General features: G+C 40.0%; 1 protein-coding gene across 4 annotated transcripts in view; it reads right to left on the reverse strand.

Moving 5' to 3' along the window:
* Positions 1 to 64: 64 nt before the first annotated feature.
* The window catches only part of LOC127354050 (disheveled-associated activator of morphogenesis 1), a 29,040-nt gene continuing 10,100 nt past the window's right edge, over positions 65 to 19,004 (reverse strand). For all 4 annotated transcript variants that reach the window (XM_051383661.1, XM_051383652.1, XM_051383633.1 and 1 more), the window contains exons 5-27: positions 17,881 to 17,952; positions 17,312 to 17,406; positions 16,988 to 17,207; positions 16,475 to 16,588; positions 15,752 to 15,862; positions 13,358 to 13,461; positions 13,187 to 13,253; positions 12,957 to 13,074; positions 12,727 to 12,865; positions 11,541 to 11,599; positions 10,928 to 11,115; positions 10,582 to 10,833; positions 9,600 to 9,707; positions 9,016 to 9,110; positions 8,819 to 8,903; positions 8,363 to 8,469; positions 7,965 to 8,053; positions 7,569 to 7,737; positions 6,549 to 6,656; positions 5,805 to 5,865; positions 5,487 to 5,621; positions 4,199 to 4,369; positions 65 to 4,019 (exon numbers count right to left, since the gene is read on the reverse strand). In XM_051383661.1, the coding sequence (XP_051239621.1) occupies positions 3,825 to 4,019; positions 4,199 to 4,369; positions 5,487 to 5,621; positions 5,805 to 5,865; positions 6,549 to 6,656; positions 7,569 to 7,737; positions 7,965 to 8,053; positions 8,363 to 8,469; positions 8,819 to 8,903; positions 9,016 to 9,110; positions 9,600 to 9,707; positions 10,582 to 10,833; positions 10,928 to 11,115; positions 11,541 to 11,599; positions 12,727 to 12,865; positions 12,957 to 13,074; positions 13,187 to 13,253; positions 13,358 to 13,461; positions 15,752 to 15,862; positions 16,475 to 16,588; positions 16,988 to 17,207; positions 17,312 to 17,406; positions 17,881 to 17,952 (2,862 nt within the window). In that variant the 3' untranslated portion in view covers positions 65 to 3,824. The remainder of the gene's footprint in view (positions 4,020 to 4,198; positions 4,370 to 5,486; positions 5,622 to 5,804; positions 5,866 to 6,548; positions 6,657 to 7,568; positions 7,738 to 7,964; positions 8,054 to 8,362; positions 8,470 to 8,818; positions 8,904 to 9,015; positions 9,111 to 9,599; positions 9,708 to 10,581; positions 10,834 to 10,927; positions 11,116 to 11,540; positions 11,600 to 12,726; positions 12,866 to 12,956; positions 13,075 to 13,186; positions 13,254 to 13,357; positions 13,462 to 15,751; positions 15,863 to 16,474; positions 16,589 to 16,987; positions 17,208 to 17,311; positions 17,407 to 17,880; positions 17,953 to 19,004) is intronic.

A 19,004-nucleotide genomic window follows, 5' to 3' on the forward strand; every position in this document is an offset into this window, starting at 1 on the left:
ATGCTTATAATATTCTACTGCAGTTCCTAAAGAAATCATAGAAAATGACAGAAAAACATATAAGTAAATATGTTATTTCCACTTTTACTGACATTAGACATTTCAGTGACATTGGTGGCATTAATTGTTGCCAGCAGCACAATTTTTTTGACACACAGAAAAAGCATTATTTGTTTTAGTTACAGTAAATCAAAGTCCAAATATCCCACACAGCTGAGAAAGTGTTTCACCCCACAATGCATTTTCTCCTCAGACAGAAGAACCTTGATCCTCTGAGCTCTTGGAGTAGAAATGTCATGTTGTTATGTAATGGACCCAGATCGTGGAACATGTGAGTAAAGTGTCAGTTTCAACCAAAGAAGCCATTTCACTTCAAAGGATACATTCTCAGACTGAGTCTGGGACAGAACACCATCTGTACATCTGACACAATGAGACTTCAAAACTGACAATGCTCACCTTTGTTTAAAATCAAACCCAGAACATCAGACCCATTGTGTAAATGAGCATTAACACAAAAATGACAGAGCTGTCGAGATTTCATTGAGTGCACTAAGCCTGAAAGCCATCAGTGGACACATGGGACAAAATATAGCAGCAGCTGATGAATAAGCTTTGTTTGGAGACTGTCATTCTTATAAATAATATCATTTCACCCATATTACACCTGACTGCTGTATATATACCCATATCAACTGATAATACTGATCTTTAGTTATTAGAGAATTGTAATAGTACATTTACATGAAATCCACCCTAAAAACAAAGTGTTTTAGAATGGATGGATCCAGCAGCAACAAACAGAGACTTCAACACATGGAACGTATTGACAGTTAATAAATGATTCACTTTTTAAATTTGGTATACATTTTACTGTAGGAAAAGGGAGCGGACAAGTTGCTTAAAATACTTGATTGTAGATCAGAAGTTGTATCAGGTGCTCTTAGAATCAGGGAAAAAACAAAAAGGCCCTAAACCAAGGCACTCTCAAAAAATAGCAATGATGGTTTTGTGCCTGAATTGGACCAAAAAAGGTTAGGGTTAGGGCTGTTTTCTTAGCATTTAGCTAGGTACCGGTATGTGTCTTCAAGGAATGTGCCTGGATTGCCTTTTTGTTTGTGTATTTTTCACTGATCAATCAATGTTTTAGAGGATGGACAGACATGTTTTTTATGTATCCATTTTTACATAAAATAGTAAGGGTAGGGTAACCACAGGTATTACCAATTGTACAAAAACACAAAAGGTCAGACAGAGTCAGGGTGCTGTTGTTGCACATGTTTCCTCACTGGAAAGTCTCTGCTACACTAAATGTAACAGAGCCTTAATTTGGTAACACCTGTGTTTAGCCTACAATTTCATGTCAAAATGGCTGTTGTGAAAAAGGTCTATTCCAATGGAACTATCAAACCTGAGGTGTGCTAACTTTGGCAAATATACAAGAGTTATTATAACACCATAATTTGTAAAACATATGAAAACATGTTGATGTGTGGTATGTCTCTGTTTTGCAAAAACATTTATGTTAAAAGAATATAGAAACACTCAAAATCGGGCAAAGCAGACCATTTTGGAAAAGCCATTTTCAGTTATTATAATTGCACAAAAAGGAACAGTGTTCTGCTTCAGGTCAGTACATTGAGATACATTCATTAAGTTACATAAAGGACATTGTGAGAGAATGTATCTGCAGTTTCAGACATCTCCACTGTCTGCCAATCACATTCCAAAGTTCAATTCTCTCATCCACGTCAAATCAATCAATACAACTCATGGTCAATTTTATATTATGTTATATTGTGCAAAATATCCTGTACAGGAACATTTTGAACACAAGAAAACGCAAAACATACCAGTCAAGCATTCATTCTCAATGCTCTAGACTCAAATACACTTATAACACACACACACACACACACACACACACACACACACACACACACACACACACACACACACACACACACACACACACACAAATGGCATAAAAGCAAGCATTTATATATATATATACACTACCAGTCAAAAGTTTGGACACACCTTCTCATTTAATGGTTTTTCTTTATTTTCATGACTATTTACATTGTAGATTCTCACTCAAGGCATCAAAACTATGAATGAACACATATGGAATTATGTAGTAAACAAAAAAGTGTGAAATAAATTAGATTACTCAAAGTAGCCACCCTTTGCTTTGTTGACAGTGCTGCAAACCCTTGGCCTTCTCTCAATGAGCTTCATGATGAAGTCACCTGAAATGGTTTTCACTTCACAGCTGTGCCTTGTCAGGGTTCATTTGTGGAATTTCTTGCCTTCTTATTGGGGTTGGAACCATCAGTTGTGTTGTGCAGAAGTCAGGTTGGTACACAGCTGACAGCCCTATTTGACAACTGTTAGAATTCATATTATGGCAAGAACCCATCATTCAGTCCATCATTACTTTAAGAACTGAAGGTCAGCCCGGGAAATTGCAAAAACTTTGAATGTGTCGCAAAAACCATTGAGCGCTACGACAAAACTGGCTCACATGAGGACCGCCCCAGGAAAGGAAGACCAAGAGTCACCTCTGCTGCTGAGGATAAGTTCATCCGAGTCACCAGCCTCAGAAATCGCAAGTTAACAGCACCTCAGATTAGAGCCCAGAAGAATGCCACACAGAGTTCTAGTAGCAGACACATCTCTACATCAACTGTTCAGAGGAGACTGCGCGAATCAGGCCTTTATGGTCAAATAGCTGCTAAAAAACCACTACTAAGGAAAAGTATTTCACACTTTTTTGTTTACTACATAATTCCATATGTGTTCATTCATAGTTTTGATGCCTTCAGTGAGAATCTACAATGTAAATAGTCATGGAAATAAAGAAAAAACATTAAATGAGAAGGTGTGTCCAAACTTTATATATATATATAGGGAAGTGCAAGTTGAATCTATACAGGAAAACTATATTTTCTCTTTGTCTCGTCACTGCATTATGTTTGTGAAATACACTTGTGGGTCAATCTTGTGTGTGGTGACTGTGGAGCTAGAGTCAGGACGTGGTTAGCCTAGCTTAGCATAAAGACTGGAAGCAGGGGTAAACAGCCAGCCTGGCTCTGAAAAATATACACCTACCAACACCTTTAAAGCTCATAAAGTTCAAACAAACAAGATATAACATGTTAATTAGTGAGTTTTACGGATGCTGCTGGTGGACTTTGTGACCTTTGTAACTATCTGGCAGTAGCTTCACATTTACCAGCACTGACATGAAAGTATAAATCTTCTCTAAAGTCTTGGCAGGAAAGCCAATAAGTGTATTTCCCAAACTGATAGATTTGTTGTGTTCCATGGGAAACGTCTGCATCATTCGTGCCTCCATAACATAGATGTGTACATCTGCACATGAAAAATCCCATCACTGCATATATACATGCAGAAAAAACCCAGTGTACTTACTCCAGAATGGCTATGCACTGGGAACAAAACTTCCACTTAAACATAGTTCTTTCCATAATGTCCTGTATAAGCAACTAGATTGGACTCTCAAACTGTTTAACTTTTACTTTGAGTCCTCACCGTATGAAAGCAGTTTATTTTCTCCAGTAAACAAGAAAGTTGTGACAGATGGCATAAAAAGATTATTAGTAACCAATAGTCTTCTCAGCCTGCATGGTAGCAGAGTGAAAGGTCAAAAGTACAAAAATCCATCCTGTACAACCTTGACCCATCAACCAGAATGTGGACTTCAGTGTAAATGATAACTCTGAGCCTACCACAGCGTTATGTGTGTTTCAGCAGGGCTTTAACAGTCAGTGAGGTGCTGCTGTCCATCAAGTGTCCTCTTACTGGTCCAGCTTTGTTAGCGGTCTCTCGCGGCTGCCGTCAAACAAGTTATGTCTCCGCTGCTTTCTTCGGTTCATTTTGGACAGATCCTTATCAAACACCTCTCCGGAGCGCAGAGCAGATACCAGGTCGTCAAACTCGCCGCCTTCCTCTTCATTTGCTTTCCTCGCCTTCTGCTCCCTCTCTTTCTTCAGCTGGAGAGGAAGAGAGAGAGAGATCATGTCAGTAGAGGATGGATGGCTAGGGTTCATGTTTGCATAACATCTTTACATTTATGAATGACTGTCACATTTTGAAAATTTTGTAAAGTGTAGAAAGAACCATTCAAACATTATGTATCCTTCTTATCTGAGCCGATAAAATGTCTTGTAACCTGTGCCTCCATGAGTGCCCGTCTCTCCTCTTCCTCCTTGCGTCTGGCCATATTGTCGTTGTCCTGTTTGGCCTCTGAGAAAGATGTGAGGAAAGTGTCGAAGATCCCAAAGAACTCGTCCGGCTGCATGTTGGACATGTCTTCTCCAAAGTGCCTCAGTGCCTTTCCAAACTTCAACAGGAGATGTGATGTGTGAGGGTGGCTATTCTGTCATTTCCTGCATTTCGTCTTTAATCAAAGGCTATAAATGAACTTCCTACACTAAGTTGATGCTTCAATAAAAGAACAGCACAAATAAGGTGCAGATGCATTTGTATGTTATACAGAAGCATAAATCACAGTGCCCTCATAACCTTAAGATTTGTTCTGAGGTCTGTGTACTGGAGGGAAATGATGCTGTAATGAAATGTGAAGGCAAACAACTCATCAAATACGGTCCCTTGATCAGTGGCCCTCTGCTAGAAATTATTGGTATCCCTCTAGTCCCTCTCCAGTGGCTCCCTGTGGCTTTGACAATGATTTGGTAATGAAAATTACGTTTTTGTAAAGATTTTCTTGTATTATTGTTTTATGTCTAAAGTTAATCTAACAATCCAATTGTAAAAAAAAAAAGAAACAAAAAGAAACTGTCCTGGCTCCTTTTCCTCTACATTTTGCTGAACCTCAACAGTGGGTCTCCCTAGCTAGGCTAGTATGCTATAATTGATATCCAAATTCAAAAAAAGAAAAGTCTCAGAGTAAAACTGAGAATTTAATAGTACGTATACAGATTTGCTTTCACCACCAATGTTCTTTTTTTGGAATAAAATAAAAAATTTTTGCTGCAGATTTTTTTTTTCGGGGGCAAAAATGGCTATTGTGATAATAAAGGTTGCAGACACCTTCAAAATAAAGCTTGCATGGTTAATGCTGTTAGATCCCACTTTGTGAGGACTAGGGAGTGAGATGTGTTGGAACAGTAATAGGCAACCCACTGGCACATCTTAATGTCGTCAATTTGAGATACACTTACTTACAGTGAGATGTTTAGATCAATCTCAAGTCTGTGTGCTGTAGAGGACATGGTTAGTCTAGCTTAGCATCAAGATTGGAAGCAGTGGGGAACAGTGTTAGTCTAGTGATTGAGAGCACTGTGTAACACGTCACTCCAGAATCTACCATAGATGTTTAACTGGGTTCCTGGTTACTCAGTGTATTTATACCTTGAGACTGCTTAGTGTTACAATAATGATACAAGTGTTTGGAGCTGAAAATGAATGTGAATAACAGTTATCTCTTGCCCACTCACCAATTCTTTGGCCTCAGTGAGTGACTCCTCTACATCGGAGAAGCTGAAGGAGGCCACAGTGATGAACTGACTGACCACAGAGACAAACTTATTTGCAGAACTGCGAGAGGACTGAGCCTCTTGGTACCGCAGCTCCTGGAGACACAAACACACACCAGACAGTGAGACTGGTACAGATACAGGCACACTGATTTCACATGTGACTTTTCACATAATTTTTTTTGCTGTTATTTACAGTGGATGTCCAGGTTGTTGGGTGATAAAACATCCTTTGATGATACTGAACAGATTTTCAAGAACTCTACTGAGCTCACTCACCGCTTCAACACTCTTTAGACCAGATCTCAGGTTGCCAATGTCCTTCTCCAACTCTGTCATACTGGAGAAACAGTGAAAGAGGCAGAGGAAGGGTAGAGGTAATGAGTAACATGACAGTCGGTCATTGCCAGCTGCATTAAACCTAATACATTTAACATTACTTTATTAGGACATTACTGGTTTTAGGTGGAGGTTGTCACATTTGGTACCATCCCAGTGTTGCTTTACAGTACTTACACGTACACTTAATTAAAAAGGTGAGGTTAAATATCCTGATTCTAGTTTTATAGATATGAATAAACCAACTCAATATAAACAACTATTTATTTCTACTAAATATATTATTTAAATAGACTTGATTCAACATCTACTACTAAAGGTGCAGTCAGTGTATAACATTTAGGAGGATCTATTGTCACAAATGGAATATAATATTCATAGGTATGTGTATAATCATCTGAAAATAGGAATCATTTAGTTTTTTTGTTAGAATGAGCCGTTTTTATCTACAAATGCCGCAAGTTGCCATGTTTCTACAGTAGCCCAGAATGGACAAACCAAACACAAGGCATTGACGTTTTTAATGCGTTCTCTGGCCACCATAGTTTCTCCTTCGTGCTTGGCAAGGGAGGTTGAGTGAGTTACAATCTGCAACCACACTGCTAGATGCCACTAAATCCTACACACTGGTCATTTAACCGCCACTATCACCAGGTGTGTGTGTGTGTGTCTGTTCGTTCTTACTTGACTTTAGCAGCTTCTGGCACATTTTGTAGTTCTTCGCTGAAGGTTGCCACCTTAGGGTACTTCTTCTCCAGTACAGTGATCATGTAGTGGAGCAGGGTGATGTTTCTACAAAACACACACCACATACATTTATCAATCATTTAGCATTTCTCAGTGGCGTTTAGAAGAAATAGCTAAACTTTTTTTTGACAGCAGACATTTTCACTGGTGATACAGTAGGTAAAACTATGTGCCATGTGCCTGATGTGCCAGATGGCTTGTTACACAGAACCATGTGGGAAGCCGTAATTGGAAACTGTTTGGAAAAGGGCAGGCACTTTAAAAAAATACTTGGCATGTGATTAGATGAACCATCTGTCTATCATTGTCAGTCACGGGTGAATTTCAACCAATCAGATCAATGAACCATCTAACGTGGTAAAACTCTGAAGCCAGTCAGGAGAAGAGAGAAAAATCTTTTCCATGGAGAAAAGCCTTCAGTGCCGTTCTTTGCTCTTCTTTTAATGAAGAAATACTCTCCAGTTTTGATAGAACTGATGCTAGCAGAATCTACGCAAACCTCTTTAGCAGTCGCCATTTTTGAATTTGTGCCACAAGGTGTAAGAACATATTTAAAAAATCGTATTGCGATATTTTACTTTGATATTGTATCGATTCTTAAAAACATGCATGGACTGTGATAAATACAAATGCAGATCTCATTGCAATATATCGCCTTGCTTACAGTATCACAATATATCACAATATATTGAATTATAACCCCTGTATCGTGATACAGGGGCGATCATATCGCCAGATCCTTGCCAAAACACAGCCCTAGCCCATAGTGCCCAGTGGTTCCTCAAAGGACAATGATTGGTCCAAACCACTGTGGTTGGACACAAGCCAGCTGCCTTACAATACAAGGACCCTGAAACTGCATTGAGACATCATTCACTGTATTATTAACACCTGTGCTTTTCCCACTGCCACATATCAAAATCTCCTGAAAAAAGCCTATGATGTTATGAACTGTACTTGTCAGTGCTTGACTTGGTGTCAGCTATCTTGTTGAGACTGGACACTTTAAATCCGTAGGCATTTCCTCGTTGTCCTTTGTTCATGTAGTTCCCAAAGGCCAGGACCACCTCTAGGAGCTGACGCAGTGTCCTGCTCTGTACCACCTCCCTGGACGCAAGACTCAGAGCTGAAACCACAGAGAAAATGAGGGAATGCCATATACAGTATGTTCACAGACAGCACTCAAATCAGTCTAATATCTCACAATATGTCGTACAAAACAGTACTTAAAAAACTGCATTCATACTTGTTAGTGACATTCACCTTTGGTTGAAATGTAGTCCCCTCCTAAAAATGTAATTTCATCCATTGACTGAATGTGAACTAAAGCCCTGTTGGAATAGAAAAGACTACCTTTGATTTTAGGTTTGACCTCAGCCACTCTCTCAGCAAACTTCTTCTTGAAGTAGAGACTCTGGAGCCTCTGTTGATAGTGGTTGATGCTGGGTGAGGACAGAGAGTACACAGCATAAGTCAGTCACTGGCAACTGTACCGGCACAAAGAGATGGAGCAATATTTCATATCATGTAAATCCCCATTTTACGCCCCACACCCAGCTGTGATGTTGGGTGTGTGTCCAACTCAACAGAAGTTAGTGCATTGATTAGTGCGTTTCCTTCATACAGGATTTACTGAGGAGTTAAAAGTGTGCAGCCGGTCTTGCTATTATAAACTGCCATGTTGGATGATATATACAGCCTGTGTGTTCAGAAGTGTTGCTGTGTGTATGGATTGTTTTTTTGGTGCGTACCTGCTCATGTCATACAGGAAGCGATCTGCTTTGGCCATACGTTCCAGCTCATGCTTGTGTTCTTCTAACAGCTCAATGTCACTCTTCTCAGGAATAAACTTCAGAAGCTTCACACACAGACACATATCACACAAAATATCATATCACATATCAAGTGCATTTGATTTGAAAAGTTCTGTAAGTAATTATTTATCACCTACGCATGAGCACAAAGTAAATATGGATGTTTCAATTATAAACATGCATCATAATTGCTAATTCAGCGTTATCCCAAAATCTAAAATCGAATGAAGCTTCTAAAGTCTATCTGTCATGGTACATGTAGTTTCACATTTAGTCAAATGAATAGGACTTTTACTTAAGGAACCGCCCTCCCATCTGTATTTCTCACAATACTCTGGTAATATAAATGGAGCATGTCGTTGTGTGTGTTTGTATATGTGTATGTCTTGGCACCTGCTCCAGCATGTCTTTAGGTAAGTCTTCCTGTTCATCCATGGTCAGGATGGCATTGCGGATCTCCTCGTTGGTCAGCTTCAGCCTGTGACACAGAAATTTAGATTGCATCTTGTCATATCATACAGGGGTTTAAAATGAAAAGGAAGTGAACAACATAACCATGACTCATTCATTCATTAATTCGTAACCCTCACCGTAAGAGCAGGATGTTACAGTTCTGTGCTCGCCGACCATCAATAACCGACAGCTCCTTGACTTTCTTGGCATAACTCTGGTCGTCCTCAGCAGTCTTCGGTTAATATGCAGGAAAATTCAGCACAATATGACAAAACTCTATGATGCCAGGATTGGGAACATGACATTTAAGTCATGTATATCATTATCTCTAACTGTTTTACAACAACAAAAGAATCGTGTAATTATAAAATAGATTTATTAGGTTTGTGACAAAATACTAATAAACTTGAGAAAAGCATCTGAAAAAATCATTAGCAAGTTAGCAACCAAAAGTGCTTTTGGCTTTTGAGTGAGTCCTCCTCTGTCATGGTGCATTTCTTGGACTTGAATTCTGTTTGAATACTAAAAAAAAAGACTTGAAACCTTAATTAGTTAAATTAACTGAACGTGAGCAGTGTCAATATCTGTGACACACTGAAGGCCATCTATAAATGGATGGATAGATATGCCAAATAATTAATGAACATCAAATAAAAAGCAAATAAGAGAATGATAGTGTTGCTGAAAGTGTTCTGTTTAGTGCCAGTGTGTAATATGTTACTTGTGGTTTCTGGTAGGCTGAGAAGGTCCTCTGGAACTCTTCTAGGTCCAGAACTTTAAACACCTTGAGGTCGTCGATGTCTTTCCATATGGTTCCTTGTATTTTGTTCTGAAACAGACAATAATGCACTCAACTAAACAACTTAAAGGACCAGTGTGTAGGATTTAGTGGCATTTGGTGGTGAAATTGAAGATAACTGAACACCTCGCGTCTGTACTCTGTATGGGAATAAGAACGGCTGTGAAGTGTGTAGGAGGAACTACGGTGGCCACGAAACTTGCGAAAAAGGCTTGTCTGTTCTGGGCTACTATAGAAACATGGTGGTTTTACACTAATGAAAACATACCTATGCATATCATATTCCATTTATATGGATTATCCCAATGCTACACACTGGACCTTTAATTCATAGTTCAATTAACATATTTTTTCCAGTGATCGCATCTCACAGCTTTTTATTCCCAAAGAAGATTAAGGCTGCTGGCTGGTATTCACCCATTAAAGGATCAGTCTGGTGTTAGTCTATATTTTCCTTACTCCTAGCAATGTGTTAGTTTGTTTAACTAGAGGCTTTAGTCTTGTTTAGATAGATGAGACTGCTATAGTAGTATCAGCATGCAGTAATAAACGTAGTATATCTGTGTGTAATAGTATAATAAAAGTTGGAGCTGTAGCAGCAGTTCCTCAGCAGTCACATGGATTTGGGCAGCATTTATGTAATGTATTAATTATTAGTGTCTTGTGGTCCAGATTGTCCATGTTTTCTCCTTGTGTGAGGGAGCTACGTAACATCTGGTTTTAAATACCATCGCAGAGGACGGCAAAACGTTCACACTTGGACGGCAATGCAGTCTACCGTTACCATTGCCTATATTCTCTTCCAGCCTCAGCCAACTGTACCACCCTGCTTTCATCCACTAACATGACATTCGGTTTGCCGTCTACTGATGCCTGTATCCATGTGAATGCAGTGTAAGTCTACCTCAGGGAGTTTGCTCCAGTTGAAGGACTTCAGTGGATTCGATGGCTGAGGAATATTCTTCTTCTGGGCAGTTCCCATTGGAGCCCCTGGCGGGGGAGGAGGTGGTGGGGCAAATGGGGCCATGCCAAAAGATGGTGGGCCTCCTGGAGGAGGTGGTGGTGGAGGAGGAGGGGGAGGAGGGATGGCTGGGACAGGACCAGGAGGAACTAAACCACCAGAGGTCACAGGAGGTCCTCCAGGAACAGTGGAGGTCTGACAAGAGAAAAGAACAAAACAAAGATGGATTCATTATCAAGCGGACAGATCATTGTGATGCAGAGCCGTATTGCTGTGTTGGTGAACGTACGTTGCTGAGCTGCTGCAGCCGAGCGGACAGCTCTGCCACTTGTAGTTTGGCCTGCTTGTGCTCGTTGCTCTCCCGCTCCAGCTTCTCTTTCATCTTGTTCAACATCGCCATCATGTCTTCCTTCTCCTTATTTTTGGCCTCACACTCCCTCTCTTTCTTTTCAAAGCGCTGCTGTAAGTTTTGATGTTCTGGAGAGAAGGGAAGGTGAGACAGCTAGAGTGATTCATGGGAGGCTGTTTGAGTTCTCGATGGTGGAGCTGCTGGGACAGAGGATGAGCGAAGGAGCCACAGACGACAAACAGGCAGCGTATCTTTCTGCATCTCCACTTATTTACCATGATTTTGCTTCTGAGTTGCATTGCATGCTCGAACCCTGGTGTATTCACTTGCAGGTCTAGTTTGTGTTATTATTTATAATGACATTAGCATTTACTAAGCATTTATCTCCAGCTGATCAAATCATTAATAGTAAAAATAAATGTGTTCTTGTAATTGCTTTGGATCATTCCTTTGCACATGTCAACCTGCGTTGATTATGGGAGCAACATATATATCCAAAGTGACCCAAAATGTCAGCTCTCCATTTACACATATACGGTGTTTGTGTGTTTACCTTTTCTCATTTTATCAGCTTGTTCCTTCCATTGTTTGACCTCGTCCTCCTTGACGAGCCTGTAAAAACAAACACACAACAAATTTTCCAATCATGCTTCGCATCACGCTACTACTACTACTACTACTACTACATTCTATCTTATTTCAACTCAAATAAACTGATTACATTACTCAAGTCATCAGGTTTACTACTACTACACACACAAACACACACACATAGGACAAGCCTGGGTTACAACTAATTATTTTTAAAAAAATCCAATTAAATCATGGTTTAACTTGACACAAAATTTTAAAACTATCTAAAATTTAGTTCTGTTGCAGCAAAACTTTCAACCCCACTTTAAAATGTGATCCAGTATTAACTTTAAACTTGAGGTTTAACTTTAACTTTAAATGGTTTCCTTTTTGAGATGGATTGAGTAAAATAATCAAGTTCCTCAAAGAAAGTTAAGGGAAACACTCCAAAAAGTGATGTTGTCCATTTTGGTTTATGCTCTATTATTTGGCCATATCATTCCATTAAGTCGGCCAGTGTTTCTCAAAGGAGGAGAAATTAGAGCTCCTCTGCTGAGCCGTTATTAGTTAGTTTAAGCTATAGCCAGCAAACAATGCAATGTTATGTATGTATGGTATGGAAGTTAAAGCCCCCCCCCCCCATTTATATTTACTAGCTGAGATTATTTTTTAATTGTGCAATAGGGCCCTGCTTAATTTTAAATCTAGATTAACACATTCTAAACTTAGTTTTCCTCAAATCTAATAACAATTTATTTTAGATTAAATGAACACTTCTGGGGTTACAGTACAGTTTCTGAAACATATATTCATGCTACACTCCCAAATATGTTACATGTGCTTCTTTTGTAACAATTAATCCAAATTACAAAAACTGTTTGACTGACTTAACTATATCAACAAAAAGAGGTGAATGGTGTTGCATGCCAACAAGACAACCAAACAGCTAATAGAACAATGAGAAGAAAAGACTGAATTTGTAAGCATGTAAAATTGTTAAATTTAAAAAGAAATATATATAATACAGACAAACAATTGTGTAAAAAGTTCCTAAAAATGTCAGTAAAACTCATCTCTGATCAATATTCACAGGAAATAAACTGCTCAAACCTCCTGCAGTTATTGTGTTCACTGTTTGGGTTCATTGTCCAACCCTGGAGACTTACATTCGTACAATATTCTTAACATTGAAGTCCTCCAGTGGTGCCACATCAGGGTTTTCACCTTTGTCTGTCTGCAGAACCAGCTGCTGAATTATCCGGTCCAACAACACCCAGTACTGCCGTGTGGTGCTGCTCTGCTTATCTGCAGACAGACAGAGAGGGGTCAGCAGGAGGAAACGCTGCTACCATCAGGGATCATTTTATGGCAGTTCAAGGTGAGCAGACAGTCTTACATGGCATCATGAGGCAGTGCTGCAGTGCAGACAGGAGGTGAGGGTAGGCTTCAGTGTGGCTCAGCTTCATCTTGATCAGCTCAAACATCTGGCTGGCACTTTTAGTTTCTATGTGGACCTGAGACAATGAGCCAGACACATTACACATCAGATTTTCATTTTCATATTTTAATCCACGTCAAGGAGAAATGTTACACTGAAGGCGAGCTGGTGTGTTTTATATGACTTACAGCGTCGAAGCGTTTGGACATCTGAAGCTCGTCTTCGTTCCTTAACATCTCAAAGAAGTCCAGATGTCTGGAAACAGCAATAACAACTGAACTCAGAAAGCAGTTTAAAATCAAAGAGACCTGCTACTTATTTGTTGGTTCCATGACAGTACTGATATTTCCAAATGCTACCTGTCCAAGGTGGCGTTGTCATGGGAGTGTAGTTTATCAATGACTGGCTGAATGCCCAACATTAGGAACTCATAGCGCAAATGGATACGGAACTCCAGACTGGTCTGAAAAGACACATACAATACAGTGTAACCATATAATGAAATGATCTGTTTGGTAGACAATATGTAAAAAAGGACAGGTAAAGAGAGTTCAGGAGAGAAGTTGCCCTGCTTATGTTGTTAGTAGGTGTTCAACTTGGTGGTAGCATGTTGCGCAGGTGTAATGTGGCTAGCAGGCCGGGGGCAATGTTGGACTAATGTTGTAAGATTGAGGGACAGTAAAGAGAAACTGTCAACATTAAGCTGGGTTTGAAGCTAAAAAACTGAAGTAGTAGTTTGAATGCCAGCAACTGTTTTTTCATGTTGCTTTTTGTGTAACTGTGTAACCGGGCAGGAGTTCAAACCACTGACACTATATGGTTCAATCCATAGACATATATTGGTGCTATCCATTTGTCTCGTAAACCCCCCGCCCGAGTTGGAAAGTGTAAGTCTCGCAGCTATCTCACGACATTTCACAGAGACACACCCCCTTTTGGTCGTAATTTCAGCCGTCCATCTCGGGGTACCTCACAGTACACCGAGCTGTGGGGAAACGAGGACCCGCAACGCACAAGACAGCGCCCAAAACAAAGATGGCATTGCTTTGTTTCCCACTACGTTCGTTTTATTGTCGATTTTAAATGTTCTTACACTGTTTACATTGCTGCTTTAGTCCGGTCACCAATTTATGCATTGCACGGTGTTGTTGTGGGTGCAATACAATGTAAAGTTTAGTTTTCGAGCTGGTTTGCTAAATATACTAATGTAGCTAACAATAACACTAGCCTGCCACTGCCCCTGGTGGCCCCTGGTGGCCCCTGGAGGCCCCTGGTGGCCCCTGGTGGCTCGAGACAAACGCCACAGCACTTGAAATTGCAATAGGCGAAAATGGCAAAATATTATTGAAATGTAATACTGGCATATAACGGAATTACTTGAAATGTTAGTGTTTCTGTAGAAAAACATATTATTTCACATTGAGCTTGTTTAGAAGAGCCACAAGCAATAACAACACAGCTGCTGCACTTCTTTCCAACTCGTAATGCCCAAAGACAAATGGAACGCTATAAGTGGTACAAGCCAGGTAATGACATCACGTTCTCGCGGCAGAGCAACTCGGACGGGGGATTTACGAGACAAATGGATAGCACCATATACATAGACGCCACATCAACTGTGGAGCGGTGTGCCTACATTATTATTATTATTATAATTGTAGACATAGGATCTGCTGTCTCCCACGAGATCTGGTTTGTATGCTCCTCTCAATAGAGCATCCATACGCGGCACAGAAGTCCGGCATCTTTTCATTCACAAATCTTCTGTCAGAAGCTCGTCTGCTGATAACATTAAGTAGAATTTGTATTTGGGTAGTAAAACCAGCATTTTTAAAATATCCAAGCACCCTGTATCATAGCTACATGTGTGACAATTTTAACAAATCTATACGTTTGGAAATCGGTCAAAAATTCAGTGAATAATTCTACTTTGAGATTGAGGAGTTCCTCTTTCCATCGTAGGTTGATGCACCGCTGCCTCTGCTAGCCCTGTTCCAAGATGGCCGCCCTGTAGGCACGCCGCTCTAGTGGGCGGCAGCAGTCGATGCGGCGTCTATGTATATATGTCTTTGGTTCAAACCATGGACATATATAAAGATGGACGACATGACAGCTGTCCAATAGTGAAACCAAAACATCTCTATCTCCCCCTGGTGGCAGACTGCAGTATAGGTCATACAGCCCACTGCCTCTATGTTAGTACACGTCAAATACATTTTTCCCAAAGATAGTTTCTGTCATTTCATGTAGTCCTAATCATGCTGATGTATGTTCAAGTGTTAATTATTCTGATTAGTTTGGCTAAGTTATTTGAGCCCTGCTTGTAATTGAGTCGGCCGGGTGGGACTTCGATACCGCGGTGCCAAACCCGACCACTACTGCGCAGGCTCTGGTTGGTGAAAGATGGCAGCAGCCATAGCCGGGATATTTTGGCTTTATTTATGTACAGTGGGAGGAAGTGGACCATTTTTGTCTCAAACAGTGTGTCAGAGAGTGAATACAAAAAATTCTGCACTTTAGGTAACTACTTACGGTAAGTAGTTACCTAAAGTGTATTTTTAAGGATTTTATACAATATTTACATGCAATACCATATGAATTGTTTTTTTAACATTAAAGCACTTTAAAGCTTTAATGTTCAAAATGTTGAAGCAAACTTTAGTAGACCCCCCAAATACAATACAATATGAACCTGAACATTTGCATAATATGGTCTTGTCCTTCAAGAGAGACAGAGATAGATAGTTCTTCACCTCTCCTGCTCCCTGGCTGAGCACAGCGTTGATGAAGGACATTATGGCAGTCTTCAGATTAACTTCATCTCTGTAGCGGCCTGTGGATCTATCCAAGTCTGTCAGCAGGTTCTGCACAGCAAAAAGAAAATATGCAAGTTATAAAAACATGTTTGATAAATATCATTTGTTCTTCTTTTTGATGTTTATTAGTAAATCAGGCATTTTAGGCCCCAATGATCCCAAAAAAAGCCTGGGAAATCCTGAAAGGGCCGCCTACAACAGTATGTTGTTCATCCTGTCCAGGAGGTTATGGTTTTGGCAGTTTGTTTGTTTGTCAGCAATATTACAGAAAAACTACTGGCCTGATTTTATTATATAATATTAAAAAATAAATGTAAATTGCAATCCTTATTTTACAGCTGAGTTCCAATCAGATGGGTCATTGAGAGCACTTGAACAATGTGTCCTGTCCTAGTTTGTCTGTAGTGGTTGCTTTATTATTAATATTATTATTATTATTATTATTAATAATAATAATTGTGGACTGGGGTTAGGGTTAGATTTTTAATACCATAATTTGACATTTGTATTTATTGTGAGGAAACTAGAAGAATCTGTTTCATCCACACTTGCATCGTCCTTTGCAGGAAATTAAATGAAGCGCACACACACACACACACACACACACACACACACACACACACACACACACACACACAAATGAACAGAACAGAAGCAGACCTGGAAGCGTGTTCTCTCCGAGGCAAATTTCTGGTAGTGCACCATGGCTTCTAGTACTTTCCTGTGGCCCCCTGGCACCAAACACACTGCACCGAGGATCTCCAACACTGCAACCTGAGGACAGAGGGAAGAAGGATCAGTTACAGATGAGAAGGAGAAAACTGTGGGGCATAGTTATTGTTTGACCTTAAAGAAATAATTTTTTAAAAAAACTGATCCGAAACAAAATCATTAAATCCAAACTTTAAAGTAACTTGAGACTTGAGTATATCATCCATGGGAAGGGGCAACAACTTAGTCTTTGTGTATTTTTTGTATCATCTCAAATGTAGGTGGGAGAGGTTTTTTTTTCATTTCTATGTTGTTATTTTGTGTCTCTTTGTAGTCCTTTTGTGTTCTTCATACAGGGTGGTAGCTCATTTTAAACCAAGAAACAACCATGGAGTACTGCCTCATGATTTTAGAATAAGTGAAAGTTACAACGTATCCTATGTGCTGTTTGGGTCTATGTACCTTGGTTTTGATGTTTTCAGTGCTGAGACTTTGTGCGATGATATTGATGCTCTCACAGTGACCCAGGACGTGAGCTCTGCCCTGAGAGTTGTTCATTAGAGCTTTGATGCAGCCGATCAGTGATGTGTGGACCTGAGACTCGGTGGTCTCATAGTCCATTGACTTGAGGAAGTTCAGGATGCAAGACAGTCCGTCCAACTCAATGAATCGTGTCACAAATCTGGGGGAGGTGAATCAGAATGACAGGTTAAGGTTATTCCTTAGCTCACCCAGCTTTGGGAAATCTCAACATTTTCAGAAGAACATGTGTGTTAGAGGTTGTACCTCATTGGCTGGGTCCTCAGTGCCGTCTTTAGACCATCTGCAATCTTAGTTCTTCCTTGATCTTCCTCATCCTCCAGTGCCAGCAGAGTCCTCCTCTGGGAAAAGAGGGATTGAACAAAATAATCCCTCAATACTACAATTCTAAATCAGCTGTATACTCACTCAGAGGCAATAATAGGAAGAGTTTGGCCTCACTAGAACCAAAAGTTTATAATATAGGACAGATGATAGGTGATTTTAAGTTACAAAAAGCTGTAATGCCATTTACATTAACATTATTATTCAAAACAAAGATGTATCAATATATGTATGAAAATATCTATCTTGAAAATAATCAAACAAAAAGCCCCACATGTGTAAAATGATTGTGGTTGTTGGTCTGCATTGTCAGCTGTACAGTGTCCCTTTTAATGCTACTGCAAGGGGGTGCCAGCTTTGGAGTTTTTAAAAAAACATTTACTCAGAAATGGCTCTAAATATCCTCAATACAAAGAAAACTGGTAATAAAGCAAAGTCTGTGGATAAACTGGGAACAGCGGGAAGAAAACTGACTTTAGAGCGTTACTCACAGCAGCCATGGACCTGAGCTGGTCAATATAGTACTCTGGCCAGCTGGTTGCTCCTTTATTCTCCTCTGCCTCCTGAAATACACACACATATACAGACACACAGGTCAGGCTCATAAATATACTCACCCATACAGTACCAGACAACAAATGCAACATCTCCAAAAAAAATAATGCATTGTATATGATATGTGGCAGATGTTGTGGAGATTTATAAATTTAAGAATTTAAAAAAACTTTGGGTGCATAATCATAAACCACTATTTATAGTTGATAACATCATATTGGGATTTATCGAAATCTATCCAACCCCCACAGGATTCTGAAGGGACCTTTATAGGTTTAGATTTCGTTTTGGGGTTTTTTAAAGATTATCTTTTGTGCTTCTTTTTGACAGTAGCGTCTGTAGAGAGAGAGAGAGAGAGAGAGAGAGAGAGAGAGAGAGAGGGAGGGAGGGGGGACAACGCAGCAGAACCCCGGCCAGCTCTGGCCCGTGGGACACACGCTCTACCAGGTGAGTTACCAGGTGCCTCTCTTTGTCAGTTGCTTTAAGGACCAGTGTGGAGGATTTACCAGCATCTAGTGATGAAGTTGCAGACTGCAACCAACTGAATACCGCTCGCCTTCCAAGTGTGGAGGAGAAACTATGGTGGCTGCAAAATTTGCAAAAAACACATGAAAGCCAGTGTTTGGTTTTTCCATATGGGCTCCTGTAGAAACTGTACAACTACTGTAGATAAGACTGCTCAATCTGCAGACTGTGTATTGTGATTGTTAGCAAATTACATCTACAACTACAGTAGTGTTGTTTAATAGCCAGGACACTGTTGTCTGTTCCTTGAGGAATGTGAAGACTTCAGAATGCTTCAAACTAAATACTTGTCTGATCATAGATCAACATCAACAAAGCACCTTCCTCCTTTCCAAATGGGCAACTTCCTGAAACTAACAATACGACATTCACATCCACTTCACACAGTTGTTGGTAGAGATGAGAACCTTCAAGCTGTCTTCTATTGTGATGCCACCCATTGGTTTGTGGAGTACCGTTTTGAAGCCTTGAGTTTGGTTTTATACCATCACCATTTCGGTTTTTACAGCCAGCGGAGGTGACATACTGAGCTGAG

Source organism: Dicentrarchus labrax, unplaced genomic scaffold, assembly GCF_905237075.1.
Source record: "Dicentrarchus labrax unplaced genomic scaffold, dlabrax2021, whole genome shotgun sequence".
NCBI classification, from domain to species: domain Eukaryota; kingdom Metazoa; phylum Chordata; class Actinopteri; family Moronidae; genus Dicentrarchus; species Dicentrarchus labrax.